Source organism: Telmatherina bonti (genome assembly GCF_933228915.1).
Source record: "Telmatherina bonti genome assembly, chromosome: 17".
Taxonomy (NCBI): Eukaryota; Metazoa; Chordata; class Actinopteri; order Atheriniformes; family Telmatherinidae; genus Telmatherina; species Telmatherina bonti.
The window spans coordinates 15366090-15382209 of NC_136615.1; the positions used below are offsets into that span (position 1 = coordinate 15366090).

At 43.1% G+C, this 16120-nt stretch overlaps 1 protein-coding gene across 1 annotated transcript; it reads right to left on the reverse strand.

Moving 5' to 3' along the window:
- Positions 1-379: 379 nt before the first annotated feature.
- On the reverse strand, positions 380-15489 carry dhx29 (DEAH (Asp-Glu-Ala-His) box polypeptide 29). The gene is made up of 28 exons (XM_079256221.1): positions 15225-15489; positions 14874-14947; positions 14659-14772; positions 14441-14570; positions 14216-14355; positions 13981-14124; positions 13561-13687; positions 13252-13410; positions 12634-12802; positions 12052-12172; positions 11518-11910; positions 11169-11435; positions 10829-10972; positions 10567-10743; positions 8417-8557; positions 5836-5980; positions 5619-5739; positions 5407-5491; positions 5230-5318; positions 4474-4602; positions 4196-4271; positions 3889-4113; positions 3622-3758; positions 2538-2628; positions 2151-2456; positions 1948-2079; positions 1511-1607; positions 380-1005 (listed from the first exon to the last, which is right to left on the reverse strand). The coding sequence occupies exons 1-28, from the start codon at positions 15403-15405 to the stop codon at positions 950-952; spliced, it is 4170 nt and encodes a 1389-aa protein (XP_079112347.1). The 5' UTR covers positions 15406-15489; the 3' UTR covers positions 380-949.
- Between the last annotated feature and the right edge of the window lie 631 nt (positions 15490-16120).

Below are 16120 nucleotides of genomic sequence, written 5' to 3' on the forward strand. Positions count from 1 at the left end.
ACACCATTGTATCAGTTGGAAAATTTGTGTCATAACTGTGTAACAACTACTTTTATTATTAAATGCACCAAATGCATTGTTGTCTTATACCTTAAAAAAAAAAAAAAAAAAAACACCAAAACATGCCTAGTGTTACTGTGGCCAAACAACTCTGTGATGCATCTGTGTGAATAACAGTATTCCAAACAGGTAACCCTTTGCATGTGCAATGAAAAGCTTTAGAGCTTATATTTCCTGACATGTCCTCCAAGCAAGACCAGTGTATTGTTTGTCCATGCCAGGTTTATGTTGCACCCACCTTAAAAAAAAAAAACATGACTTTTCATTGCTGGTTTTACAAACATCCATAAACATTTTTACTCAGGCATGATTATCCCACACCTTTCAGAGAACTCTGGACTCAACATGTCAGATGTTCTTTAATACAGGTTCCACTCATCATTCACACACTCCAATTGTAACTTGATGGGTAACGGAATACCGATGTATTGTTTGTGCTTTTACACCTAAATCTAGTTTTGTTGATGTTAAATGGATAATGAAAAGGACTAAAACAATGTGATTTGTTGTTATTTTACCATTCCATGCAAGCAATGCTCCACCCAAGGTAAAAAGAGATTAATATGGTCAAAACATTCATTTATTTTTGATGGCCAATTGTGACACAATAACCATCTCAAATAAAAACATATCAACTTTAACCATGTTTGACAGCACATTTTTTATGCATTTCATATAATACAGTCCTCCTCAATGTGAGTCGAGCATTTCAGGTAATTTATCTTTTATCTTGAATGAACCCACACCTGTCCAGGTCAGTGGATGGTGTGTGTGTGTGTTCGTGGATATGTTCCTGTAGGTTTATTCTGAATGAAAAAAGGACATAAGGAAACCTTGCAGCTGAAGCATGAAGTGTGTGGAAGTCCTCCAGCAACAACCTATTATTGTTTTACACAGTGTGCTCTGATCTGATCAGATCCAGAATCAGCTGGATTGTTGAGTCACCTAAATGAGAAAAACAGGAACAAATTAAAAAGCAGAATTCAAGTATTTTCTTATTTTATCTACATATTGAATATATCTTATGAATGTACGTGGCATAAAAATAAAAACAGTATGTATGACAGTTCCCCTTTTTTTCCATGATGAAATAAAAAACAAAAGCCCATAAAGATGTTATATCCACAATACAAAGGTCGAATGCTTAAAACCGCAGGTCTGTTAGTATCCACCCTAAGCCCTTCCGCTTCAACTGTTCCACAAAAATAAATCTTCAATTTATAAATAAAATGACTTCCATTCACTGAATATAAATAATTCAATTTCGTATTCACATTTTTAGCTTCCACGGTCTGCGGGTTTTCATGTATTTTTATTTATGTTTTGTGGTTAAAAAAAATTGTGTTTTTATTTTGTTGGTCAAAGTCACTAAACCCACTGAGCAATTTTAGTTTGTGCATTTTTGAAAGGGTGAAAACTATTACTGTCATATTGTTATGCATGGCTTTACCTTTCAGATTCATTCGGGGGTTCTCCAGCTTCTTCTCAAGCAAAGAGTCCATCAGTTTCCTTAGATGTTTGAAGATCACACCAATCCGCACCGGAGCCTTAAAACATGAACAAGTAGCTTGTAATCAAAAGCAGCAGTAAACAGTAAACAACTTCATAGGATAGAAAGTCAAAGCCGATCAGAGTGTTTTTGTTTAAAGTTTAACCAGAATGAAAATATTTTAGCTGCAGTTAGAAGTGTTACAGTAGGAGTAACACTTCCAGATCACTTTTTTAAAATAACTGCATTGACCCAGTTTATCATCTTTATTCTTAACACATTAATCCTCCAGATATTCAAGTATTTTGTTTTACTTTAATTCACAAAAATTTAAGATATTTTAATGCAAAGTACATTTTTATTTAAACAAGTGGACCACTCCAAAGTAATCTTCACACCTGAAAATGGATCCAGCCGTCCAAAGTGATGAGCTTCTCTCTGTGCTGAATGTCGATGTCGCCTCCAAACAACAGCATGGGGAAAGGAGATATCAGGGTGGTGTCTCGCAGGAAAATCTTGGTGTATTTCACCTGGGAATGAACATTATTAGCACAGTGGTGCATTTCAGATAAAAAAAACCCATTCCATTCCCAGTGCACACCTTTTCCTGGTACAGCAGCCAGCCGTAAGTCTGCAGGTTACGGTTTACAGATGAAGGGTGGACCTGAGCCCTGCCTTGAGGTGTCTCCACTGTGCAGGCCACTCGCTCTAGCACATCCACAGAGAGGGTGCACAGGACTCGGGCCACGCTGTCATATAGCCCTGCCGTCAGCGCTGCATTCAGGACGGAGATCTGCTGCTTTGACAGGGTTTGTGCCAACCCCTGCTGCTTCAAACGAGAGGAGGAAGAGCAAGACGACCAGAAACCTGCCTGCTCCATCATCTTCATCAGCTCTCGTTTCACATCCTGCAGTGAAGATGAGCAGGTGGATTCAGAGGAAGGGGTGAAAGCGTGTCTCAAAATTAGAAAAAGGAAGCATTTGTGTACCTCTATTGTAATAAGAGCCGTTCGATTCAGGAAGTGTTTCCTGCAGTAGGACAACTCTGCTCGCAGTCCTTCGGTTCGTGCATTTTTCCACCTAACAGTTTCAGACAAGAGAAAAGGTCACAGGATTTAAACGATCCAGTTTTAAAATGACAGAAGTTTCTTTAAGCGTGCCTGAAACATAATTTTCCTAACTCTTTTTTTTTTTTTTTTTTTTTTAATTTAACACAGTCAAACCTATAAAAGCAATTGTACTTGATGCAAATGACTCCCTGAAGGGTCATTTTTGCTTATTATTTAACACATAGAATACAGGAAATCCACTGTTGACTTTACATCAGCAATAAATGACGAAAAAGCATTTGCAAATGCTGATCTGTTTACATGCATGTTTTTGCTGCTGCAGCCTAGCAGAAGGGAAGAACCACACATGGAATTCAAATAATTGAAAGCATTAAAAAAAAGTTTTGACATTTAAGAAGTTTCCCGGCCGCAGTGGTTGTCAGGAGTGAAAATGTTTGTTTCATTATCCTGACTGAAAATCCAAAAAAAACAGGATGTTGCGCCATCCACCTTTTCTTTTTTTATAAGACTTTGTTTCCTGAAATCAAACCACCACAGAAAAACACAGCTAACTATTATTGTTCAACACTAGTTACTGACAATCCTAAAGATGCTTTTTTTTTAAAAAGAAAAATTTAAACTTCTGTGGTCTCATGTTCCTGCTGTGTTGTAAACATGTAAACATGAACAACATTGTAAAGATAGGAACAAAAAAAAAGGAATAGATGTTGAAGAATAAACAAAAAAGGTTGGCACTAAGAATACTACCTAATGCCCACATCTAATTCTGAACATATGTCACACATAATATAAATCCAAAGGATTATTAGATGGTGCAGTAAACTGTAGGAGATCACCAGTCTGTTACTGTAGTGAATACCTCCCATGTTAAAGGGAAGGAGAAAAGAAGCAGTTTGTTCTTACCATGACTACTTCTCAGTTAATTTAAAGTAATTTCCCAACGATAATCCTCTTTCTTTGCAGAAAAAAAAAGACTATTTGAGGCTTTTAGGTTTGTCCATACCCCAGATATGCATTGTATATCGTCAGGTGATCAGAGTTGGCTAAAGCCAGAGCAGCTTTGGCCAGGTTAGCTTCGTCTTTTCTGTTCATTGGCGTGGAGAAAGGAGACTTCTCTGTGATGGCTGCTGCGATGGTTGCCTAAAAACAAGTCTTTTGTTAAAATACCTCAAACACATATAAAATAAAATGACATGATAGAGGAAGAAGACAGAAAAGCCAGACCATATCAGAGGTTCATTTTACTGAATTATGAAGCAGTGGAACGTACTATGGGCTCGAGGCAGCCGAGGATTGCACCGTAGATGAGCATCTTGCCGATTTTCACATTGACTGGCAGACTTGCCAAGTGGTGTCCCAGCGGGGTGAGGATGTGATTGTCGGGGTGGCACGCACCAATTTTCCTCAGCAGGCTAACAGCATTACTGACCGACTGAAGCTGAGGAGCATCCAGGGCCCGGCTCAAAAAGTCTTCCGGGGAGCCGTACTGACATTTCTACCAGAGAAGAAGAGAATTTGTTGTATTTGTGTGACTTTTTTTTTTTTTTAATCAAATGGACAAAGAATGATTCAGTTACCATTATGTGAAGACAGAGCTCCTCCAGTGGGACCCGTAGAATCTCAGGAATGGAGTAATCCATGAAGGCATCAAACCTAAAGACGAGTTAAACAAGATGAAAATAAGCCACTTGTGTGCTGAATGAAAAAATAAATCCTGTGTGTTTAAAGTAGTATGATCATTTTAATGACGTTTCCTGTACATCTTAATTCCATCGACATTTCAAATTAGTGGAGCAAAGAAATCCTCAGAAGACATGCAAACACTGAGGGTTCACCATCATGATGAGCTGCACACCGGAATTTAGGGTAGAGTCTGAAGCAGAAGCCATTACGGACTCGTCCTGCTCTCCCCTGCCTCTGGAGGGCGCTAGCCTTGGAGACGAATGTTTCCACCAGAGAACTCATCTGGCTGCTCTCGTGGTATCTGAGCAAAAGCAAAAAGAGTTATAGCAGTTGAAATCCATCCGATAACTCCTCAGGGCCAGAAATGTTTTGAAACTGTCCAGATTTTTTGGTATTTTGATATTACAGCTGAATAAAAATAAAAATGAGATTAAGTACTACTTTCATGTACAGCAAAAAGTGTGTGTGTGTGTGGGGGGGGGGGGGGGGGGGGTATCATTTTTAGACAGATTAAACTTAGATCACTAGCTTTTTTGTTAATTTGCTGCATACATTCTGAAGTAAACAGGCACAGATTGGACTCACAGAAAAGTTGATATGACTGTATTTCCAAGTCCAGATACTAACCTGATACTGACTTAAAAACTGCAACCCACAAACATCATCCAAGAGCCTGTGATTTAGACTAATAATTTTTTTATTCTTTAATTTTTAAAATATATACTATAAGCTTACTATACTATAGGCATTTATTTATTTTCTGATGCTACCATATGTCAAATCTTGTTTATAAACATTTTTTGTCCATCCATCCATCCATCTTTACTTATTCCAATGCATGGTCACAGGAGTGCTGGAGCCTATTGCAGCACTTACCATGCAGGGCACAGTCAAATAAACATCAAATATTCTGCTCAAGAGCTCGTACTTGTTTTCTTTAGTCTTCCCAGAATCAATGACAAACACAACATCAGGAATAGTAACACCTGTCTCAGCAATGTTGGTCGACAACACAATCTAAAACAGGCACAAAGCAGAGAATAAATTAAAATGTATAGAAATGTTAGCATTGAAGTACTTTGAATTACACTTCCTATAACAGTACCTTTCTTTGACCAGCAGGGGGCACTGTGAAGGCAGCAGCCTGGTCTTTTGATGAAAGAGTGGAGTGGAGAGCAACAATCCTAAACCTTAAAAAAGGTAGACAAAAAACACAGTGAGATAAAGTTTACAGACCAAACCTAATTGCTGTGTTTGTTTTAGCATTTCTTGTGTTTTTAAAATGTGTCAGTAATGAATTTAAGTGCATTAAATCACCTGTTTTTGTCCTGAAACCTCTTATCTGAGGACAGCAGGTCATATAGCTGCTGGATGTGGGCCAAGCCTGGGAGGAACACGAGAATGGCTCCATCCATATCTGCAAACTGAGGGGACTTGTCTGGTAGAGATGCCAAAAAAGTGTCAAGTTCCTTTTACAAAACATGTCCGAAAACAGGTATGACCATTTATTATCCTCAGTCAACTTCATCTGTACCTAAATAGCCCACAAGGTCCACGAGCAAGTCCATATTGACCTTATTAGGGTTCATGTACTGCAACACGTGCCGAGTCCTGCTGCTGAAGTGGTCGAGGTCAGGACCCAGGTCCCAGCTGGATGAGGAGTCCCTCACTATCATCTCCTGGAATAAATAGGGGCAAACCAACTAGCTCATCAGAACGTCAAGGGTTAAGTTGAAACAGCACGCAAACAATTAATGCTTATTTACTTGGCATGAGTCCATCAGTATTACTGAGTTGAAATGGAACATATTACCTAAACTGGCAGGTGAGTAGAGAACTACAACCTCTATCTGAAACTCTGAATGACTTCTGTGTTAAAGTCTACAGTCAGATCTAACGTATAAATGATTCTTTTAGTAACTTTCCTTCCTGGTTTTTTTTTTTTTTTTTTTTACATGTTTTCAGACTTTCACGTTTTGCTCTTCTTGTAAGAAACTTGCTCCTGAAGAGCTGTTCATGTTTACAATTATTCATCAATGCCAACGCCATTCCATCCATCCATCTTCTGCCGCTTATCCGGGGTCGGGTCGCGGGGGCAGCAGCCTAAGCAGGGAAGCCCAGACTTCCCTCTCCCCAGCCACATTTGCCAACTCTGCGGGGGGGATCCCGAGGCGTTCCCAGGCCAGCCGAGAGATGTAATCCCTCCAGCGTGTCCTGGGTCTTCCCCGGGGTCTCCTCCCCGAGGGACGTGCCTGGAACACCTCACCAGGGAGGCGTCCAGGAGGCATCCTGACCAGATGCCCGAGCCACCTCAACTGGTTCCTCTCGAGGCGAAGGAGCAGCGGCTCTACTCTGAGCCCCTCCCGGATGACTGAGCTCCTCACCCTATCTCTAAGGGAGAGCCCGGCCACCCTGCGGAGGAAGCTCATTTCAGCCGCCTGTATACGAGATCTCGTTCTTTCGGTCACGACCCACAGCTCATGACCATAGGTGAGGGTAGGAACGTAGATCGACTGATAAATCGAGAGCTTCGCCTTCTGGCTCAGCTCCTTCTTCACCACGACAGACCGGCGCAGAGCCCGCATTACTGCAGACGCCGCACCGATCCGTCTGTCGATCTCACGCTCCATCCTTCCCTCACTCGTGAACAAGACCCCGAGATATTTAAACTCCTCCACTTGAGGCAGGACCTCACTCCCGACCCGGAGAGGGCAATCCACCCTATTCCGGCTGAGGACCATGGTCTCAGATTTGGAGGTGCTGATTCCCATCCCAGCCGCTTCACACTCGGCTGCGAATCGCTCAAGTGAGAGCTGGAGATCACGACCAGACGAAGCCAACAGGACCACGTCATCTGCAAAAAGCAGAGACCCAATCCTGAGGCCACCAAGTCGGATCCCCTCAACCCCTCGGCTGCGCCTAGAAATTCTGTCCATATAAGTTATGAACAGAATCGGTGATAAAGGGCAGCCTTGGCGGAGTCCAACCCTCACCGGAAACGAATCCGACTTACTACCGGCAATGCGGACCAAGCTCTGACACCTGTTGTACAGGGACCGGACAGCTCGTACAAGGGGGTCCGGTACCCCATACTCCCGGAGTACCCCCCACAGGAGCCCCCGGGGGACACGGTCGAATGCCTTCTCCAGGTCCACAAAGCACATGTAGACTGGTTGGGCAAACTCCCATGCCCCCTCCAGGACCCCAGAGAGGGTATAGAGCTGGTCCACTGTTCCGCGACCAGGACGAAAACCACACTGCTCCTCCTCAATCCGGGATTCGACTATCCGGCGGACCCTCCTCTCCAGGACCCCTGAATAGACCTTACCAGGGAGGCTGAGGAGTGTGATTCCCCTGTAATTGGAACACACCCTCCGGTCCCCCTTCTTAAAAAGGGGGACCACCACCCCAGTCTGCCAATCCAGCGGTACTGCCCCCGATGTCCACGCGATGCTGCAGAGGCGTGTCAGCCAGGACAGCCCCACAGCATCCAGAGCCTTAAGAAACTCTGGGCGGATCTCATCCACCCCCGGGGCCTTGCCGCCAAGGAGCTTTTTGACCACCTCAGCGACTTCAGCCCCAGAGATAGGAGAGTCCACCCCCGAGTCCACCAGCTCTGCTCCCTCATGGGAAGCCGTGTTGGTAGGATTGAGGAGGTCTTCGAAGTATTCCCTCCACCGACCCACAACGTCCCGAGTTGAGGTCAGCAGCTCCCCATCTCCACTGTACACAGTATTGACGGAGCACTGCTTCCCCCCCCTGAGCCGCCGGATGGTGGACCAGAATCTCCTCGAAGCCGTCCGGAAGTCTTTCTCCATGGCCTCGCCGAACTCCTCCCATGCCCGAGTTTTTGCCTCGGCAACGGCCGAAGCCGCATGCCTCTTAGCCCGTCGGTACCCATCAGCTGCCTCCAGAGTCCCACAGGCCAAGAAGGCCCGATAGGACTCCTTCTTCAGCTTGACAGCATCCCTCACTGCTGGTGTCCACCAACGAGTCCTGGGATTACCGCCATTCCGTTTTTCCTTTAAGTGCGCTATGACCTAGCTTGGCAGGATTTGATTGCAGTGAGTTTGTAGAGCCAGATAACAAATTACAGGCCTGACAGCCAACATTACCTGATGCTGTAAAGTCTTCCCTCCTTTCTGTGTGACAGATATGGAGACTTCTTCCTCTTCTTCAAGTATTTTCTGGCTGTATTCCGAGTCCTTTTCCAGAACGTATCCGGTCTGTTCCACAATATCTTCTAAATGGTATACCTGGAAGAAAAACACAAAAGCTTCAAACTGTTTGCGTTTTGTTTGAACGTGCTCTTGAACCGGGCTCCCGCTTGTTTAAATGCTAAAAAAAACCAACAGAATGTTACCATAGTCAAGCTGATGACACACAATTCTGCAAAACCATCTCACTAGGAGACTATAATCTGATCCAAACTGGTGAAATGCATTGATCTAATTAAAGACAGGATGTGCCAGAATATCCTTCTGTAAAATGCTCAGTTAAATGAAGACAAAACATAAATAATACCTTTTAGAGCCAAGGAAGAGAGATTAAAAGTCAGTAATCAGCTTCAGACAGCTACGTTAGCAGCTAATGACAAAGCCAGAAATCTTGGTGCAGTCATAGACTTAGACCTGAATTTCAGCAACCCAATTACTTAGTTAAAAGATAAATTGAGAACTAAAGCGGCGATGTCTGATCGATGAACTGATCACCTGGTGGTGAGTTGGCTCAGATGATGGGAGAGGAAGCCGGTCAGGCCTGGCAGGCCCAAATGTGTCGTGACGGTCTGGTGGTAACGTCCGACAGTCCCCTGGCAGAGCAAGTTTCAACTCCCACCATCAGCAGAGCTTTAACAATGTCGCAAGTGAGGTGGGGCATTGCCTCAAGTGGAGGAGTTCAAATATCTCGGGGTCTTGTTCATGAGTGAGGGAAGGATGGAGCGTGAGATCGACAGGCGGATTGGTGCGGCGTCTGCAGTAATGCGGACTCTGCGCTGGTCTGTCGTGGTGAAGAAGGAGCCGAGCCCGCCAAAGGCGAAGCTCTCGATTTACCAGTCAGTCAATCTACATTCCTACCCTCACCCATGGTCATGAGCTGTGGGTCGTGACCAAAACAACCAGATCTCGTATACAGGCGGCTGAAATGAGTTTCCTCCACGGGGTGGCCGGGCTCTCCCTTAGAGAAAGGGTGAGGAGCTCGGTCATCAAGGAGGGGCTCAAAGTAGAGCGGCTGCTCCTCCGCATTGAGACGAACCAGTTGAGGTGGCTCGGGCATCTGGTCAGGATGCCTCCTGGACGCCTCCCTGGTGAGGTGTTCCAGGCACGTCCCTCTGGGAGGAGACCCTGGGGAAGACCCAGGACACGCTGGAGGGATTATATCTCTCGGCTGGCCTGGGAACGCCTCGGGATCCCCCTCGCAGAGTTGGCAAATGTAGCTGCTGCCCCCGCGACCCGACCCCGGATAAGCGGCGGAGAATGGATGGATGGATGGATGGAGGAACGATGTCTTCGTAGGATTTAAAAAAATGTGTCCATGCATTTATTTTTAGTAGATCAGACTACTGCAATACTGTTCTTACGGATCTACCTAAAATCCCAGACAGCTGCAGGTGCGGAACGCTGCTACTCAAGTCCTCACTAAGACGTAGAAAGAGCCTCATATTCTGTAACTCCAGTCTTTAGATCTCTACACTGGCTTCCTGCCTGTCAAAGAACTGACGTCAAAATCCTGCTGTTAGTTTATTAAGCACAGAAAGGTTTGGACCAGGATACATTCAGGATGCTCTGGTTCGTTATGAACAATCATAAATCCTCAGGTCATCAGGGTCCGATATACTTTTCGTTCTCAGAGTCAGAACTAAACATGGAGACGCAGCGTTCAGATTATGGGATCCTTACATGTGGAACAAACTCACAGAAAACTGCAGGTCTGCTGAAACTCTCAGCTGTTTACATCAAGGTTTCAGACTTTTTTTCTTTTTCACCTTCTATCAAAACAACGTAACTCCTCACACTTTAACTTTCATTCCAAACATTTTGTCTACTTTATTTTAGGTGCCTTTTTATTTAATTTTTTTTCTAAAGTTTGTTTCTAACACTTTCTGCCCCTAGCTGTAAAGCTATCAGTGTTTTTATGTAAATGTGCATTACAAATAAACTTGCCTCACCTTGAAGATTTGTTCCAAAATCATTTGCAGCTAATCCTCTGGATCTACACTGAAAAGTGAGTGAGATTATATTCTGTAAACATCAAATGACTATTTCACCTCTACAGGAAAAGTCCTGCCTGGAATGGTGATGACTGGACAGCGGTTGAAGTAGTTGGAGAACTTGTCACAGTCCACAGTGGCACTCATGAGGATCAGCTGCAGATCAGATCTTCTCATTACAACATCTTTCAGGATGGTCAGCAGGAAGTCGGACTGGACGCTGCGTTCATGGACCTGAGAGGGCGAAGTTGAGGAGGTGAGGTGACGCTTGACAGTGGAAAGCAAATATATAAAGAGTGTCTTCAGTATTCGTTAGTACCTCGTCTACAATGATGTGGGTCAGGGAGCTGAGGTGCTTGTCATGTTGGAGCTTCCTAAGCAGAACTCCAGTTGTGCAGTACAACAATCGGGTCCAGTCCCCAGACTGGTTCTCCATCCGGATCTGGTACCCGCACAGTGAGGACTAAATTCAACATGAAACATAAGAAGCTGATGAAAAGAGTTTAATAACCATTTTCATCATAAAGGTGTCCAGAAACAAAGTTACAACGGGTGATATTTACTCAAATATAGGTACTGTTTGGAAAAATTTGGCATCTGTGCATCTCTATTTCAACCCAAAGGCCCTTAAGCCTAAATATAAGTAAAACCAATGTCACCTTGGATCCTGGTCCATCTTCACAGCCCAGTTCCTCGCTGACTCTGCAAGCCAAACTCATGGCTGAAATCCTGCGAGGTTGAGTCACCACAATGTTGCAGGACTGAGCAGCTTTTCCTCCAGCCAGCAGCTCCTCCAGCAGAAACTGAGGGATCTGAGTACTCTTTCCGCTGCCTGTCTCACCAGCAACCACCACAACAGGGTGAAGCTGCAGCGCCTCCAGGATACGACGTCTGTGTTGAAAAACTGGAAGCTGCTCCCGTTCTGCCTTGGAGATTGAAAACCAGGTGAACGAGAAAGCTTTATGTCAGATAAAAATCAACTTTGTTGAAACGTTTAGGTGAATCTACCTTCAGTTTCTGAGCGAGTGGAGACGTCTTCAGCTTTAGTAAAAGCTCTCTGGCTGCCTCAAGCGCTGCTTCTTCCCTCCTTTCTCCAATTATCTCACTCTTGTCCTCTACATCTTTTCCTCTCTCCTCAATATCAAGACCAGCCAAGTTCTCCCAGGATTCTTCAGGCTCCTCTTCATCAGCCCCACTCAACCCTTGTTGTCCTTGGGATGCAGACTTCTGCTCCTGACTCTGGTTCTGCTGCTGCTGTTTGAGTCTGGTCAGGAGCCGGGAGATGAACTGGTCTCGAGGTTTGTTGGCGGTGGTGCGGCTCTCTTCCTGCTGCTGCTGCTCACTGTCTCTCCACTCCAGCCACACATCTCTGTAAGTTGGAGGAAGGAGCTGATGTACTGACTGACAGAAGGAAGAGGAGGGGGAAAAAAAAAAGAGTTCACAGCAGATGCAAAGATGGACACAGTCAAAACAAAGCATAAAGGAGGCATCAAGCAAGAACAAACTGGCAAAGCTGTTGCATGTAGAAGCTGTTAACATTACCTGTGCTTTAACTAAGTTGTAGAGAGCCAGTGTGGCAGCCAGATGCTGAGCCTGCATGCTGTCCTCAGTCAGGATAGTTGGACATACTTCCAGCACATCATCTATTCTCTGAACGCGCACCCTGATGCATGAAAAGTCATCATGTGAGTAAAAAATATAAATCTAAATTCAGTCAAGACTCTCAAATAGCCCTACAATCTACTGGTTTATTCTGCATCTCCTGGTCACTTCCGCCAAGGAAGTTATGTTTTACCTGCCGTTTATCTGTTTGTCTGTTAGTGTTCAAGATAACTCAAAAAGTTATGGTTGTCGGAAATGTGAAAAGAAAGAACTGATTTAATTTTAGTGGTGATCCAGATCACCGTTTAGATCCAGGAATTTTTTTAAAGGATTCTGAAACATTGAGCTTCAGACTGAGGTAGGGCCATTGGCCCTTGGCAAAGGTTTGTGCTCTCTGAGTGCTTTTCTAGTTGTTTCATTTTCTTAGTGTGGTATTGCCAGTAGTCAGTTTAGAAAGATTTCAAACAAGTGAATGCAGTCTAACATTTTTCACTTTTTAATGTTATTCACACACACACTTACTTGCATCTCCAGTATCTACCAGCAGCAACCTTGTTAAAAGACGGTGGTGGACTTTTGGGAAGGTTCTTCCGGACCCAGTCGATGAGGAACTGTTTGGGAGACTTTCCTGTCCAGCTGCGAGCAGTGTAGTCAAAGTTACGAATGTCCTTTGGTTCATTCTTTTTTACAACTATGAAGAAAAATGAAACAAAAGGTCAACATCTGCTTCATACAGAGGCCTGTGACAACAAGGCTGTATCTTAAACTCCAGATAAAGAGCTTTTCCAGGAATAACTAGCCAGTCTTTTTATAATTATTTTTTACACACTGCCTTACTGAAAATTTTCTCCATACAAACATACATGTCTGCATCTTTTATGGCCATGGACAACCTGTGCTCTATAACACATCTGCAAATTTGAACAATTGGTGCAGAACAAGTGACAACAAGTCACTTTGAGAAGCAGGATTTTATAGTATAGAAATGCTTTTAGATGAGGAAAAGTTCCCATTTATGTATTATGTAGCTGTAATGTTTGTCTACACAGAATTACAGTGACACAATATGTCAAAACACAACATGAACCATGATGTTCAGATAAAAGGATTGTTAGTCAGCTCAGACGCTGTAAGATGTACCTTTTTCCACAGGAGAGTCCTTCTCTGCTTGTTCAAACAAACTGAAACCAAGATCTTCTTTGACCTCATTGGCAGGATGTACCTTCTTCTCCTTTTGAGGTAAATCAACCACTTTTATGGCTGGATTGAACATAGGGTGGGACTCTAGCTGTTTCATTTCTAAAATAGGGAAAATACCCCAAAGTTTTAGAGGGAAACATTAATGGTGTAAAATTGTATGAAATGACACAAGCTGCTGCTTTTTGTAAATTAAATAAAAAGTGAAACACATTTGATAAAAGTGAATTAAAAGGTCTCACAAACACAAACCTTGCTGAATGATCCGTATTCTGTCCTGCGCCATCCTCTGACCTGCTTTGTCTCCTTTGGTCTTGGCACAAGCTGCCATTTCTTTAGTGTCATATAGTTGAGCAGTAAGAACCAAATACCTGTCATTCTACAGACAATAACAAAGCACAGTTAGTTACAGAGAAACTACATTAAAAAATTTAAGAACTAATCAGTGTTAACAGTTTTATGTGACTTAAAACTATATTAAGTTCTCTGCTACTCTGGAAAAAAATCACTTAATTTGATTTGGTATCATTTTCATTGAACATTTGATAAACACTGCTTCTTTTCATTTGTATGAAAACTGCTAAAAGATAAAGTCTGTAAACAGTACTGTGAAATGTTTTGCCAACAAAGAAAGTCATAAATCTCATGTTTAAGTTGCTTTAAATTCCATACTGGGTCAAACTTTTCATCTAGTTCAGGATTGTGCGTCTTCTTCCCTGCTATTTCTTCTTCCTCCTCCTCTTCTTCATCACTGCTTTGCTCTGCATACCTCAAGATCCAATCCTTCACACTGGCAGCTTCATCCTTCTCTGTGACCTGACGAACACCACACATAAACCTAAACGTTATTTCACAGAGCATATAGCTTGTTTAGCCAACCTACATGTGTGCTGCCTAACACACAAACCTTGATGGTCTCTTTGGGGGTGTCATTGGATACTTTTGGGTTCTGAGCTACAGGGTTTTGCTGGGGAGGAGGCTGAAATTTTGGCCTGCTCTTTTGGCTCTCCTCCTGCAGCTGCTGGCTGAAACCATCAGGCAACTCCTCTGATAAATCCAGAACAAAGTAAAAGATTCAACTTTAGGACTGTCTTCAGTATTTACACTTGAAAGTGGACTGATGTTTTATTACCATCTTTAAGGTTGAGACAGAGCCAGTCAAGAGCAGAGTGGAGATCCCCTCCGTATAAGACACTACTCTTCATCGCTTCTTCGATGTGTTCTCTCTTAAAGTTGAACTTTTGTAGCGCCGTATAAAGGTCCTGCAAGCACATGAGAAAACAAATATATTAAAGACCAAATCTGATGTGGTGAAAAAAATAGGTATCAGAGGGATGGTTCAGTTTTTACCAATAATTTTTTGCTTGTAAGTCTACCAGATATGGGCCCTTTGTCTCCATTTTCCTGTCTGAAGTCATTGATCAACTTGATGATCTTCTTCTCCAGGTCGGTGTGAATAGAAACCTGTGTTCACATGTTAAATCCCATTCATTATCAGCATTTCTCTGTATGAAACTGAATTTAAAACTAATATGTCCCCTTAGACGTGGATGCACCATACTTACTTTAAGAATAGACTTGTCTGAGACCCCAGTTGTGTCAACTTGGGCTGTGTTGGAAAGACTGTAGGTCTTCGGAGCTGAGGACAAAAAACAGCAATACATGACATGTACAGTTGTCACCTTTTCTGACACAGAATTGCTAACTAAAAATGCAAAATCAGGTTTTCATGAACATATTCTGGCAAAGCCAATGATCTGAAAGTGGAGGTGCAGCGTACAGCTGGCTACCAGCTTCAGACTGAAAAGCGTCATATGTACTACCCAACATTAATGGAGTGAACATTATTTACACAGCAATATTTACAATATAAAAGAAAATGGAGCCAACAAATATGGAGCGTTGTCAGTCATTACCATTTTTACACTTGCTCTCTTTCACTGGTTTGGACGGTTTGTTGCTGCCTGTTTGCCTGTCTGCTGCCTGTTTCTTGGGTTCCTCCGCCGCACCGGCCCCCGCTGTAGCACCAGTACGACCAGCTGCTACCGGGGCCGCCAGAGCAGCTTGTGCCGCCGACTTCTTCTTCTTCCCGCCCATTAGGTCAAGATTCCTGGCTGGCTCTGATTTCTTTACATGTAAATATGGTTCCAAGAGGGTTGTGTGAAAGAGAAGAAAAATCTCACCAATGAAACGTGTTTGTTGAACAACACAGCTTCCGTAGCGGAACTGAAGAAACTTGACGTAGATGCCGCATTTACGTCTGTAGCCTTTTGTAGATACGTCAACGCATCCGCCATATTGGAAGTGGCAATATATTTGCATGAACAAGAAACAATCATATATGTAAATTTGAACTTAAATTTTATTTGGAGATGCAAAAACTTGAAAATTGTAAGACATTCATAAAACTCTAGAGAAATCAATGCCGTTTGTGTCACGCGCTGTTGTGATTAATAGCTATAAACATAGGTGAGTTTGTTTTCCTTACACCTGTTGTGCATGTCACTGCATAATGCTCAGTTACTAAGAGATACACTGCCAGTCAAACGTTTGGACACTTTCCCTTTGGATTTAATGGGAAGTATGTCCAAACTTTTTACTGGTAGTAAACTTCAACTAAATTTACCCAAACCTGTGCACAAATTGTTTAAAAGGATGCAATTTTTTTTCCCATTGCTAAGCTGAGCTGATACCCTACATGTCTAACATTTCATTAGAAAAGTGTCTACAAATACTTTTTTTAAATGTAGAAGCAATTTAATCTAAGTCTTCAATATAAGCTCTTGCATTTATAAATTTCAAAAGAGACAGG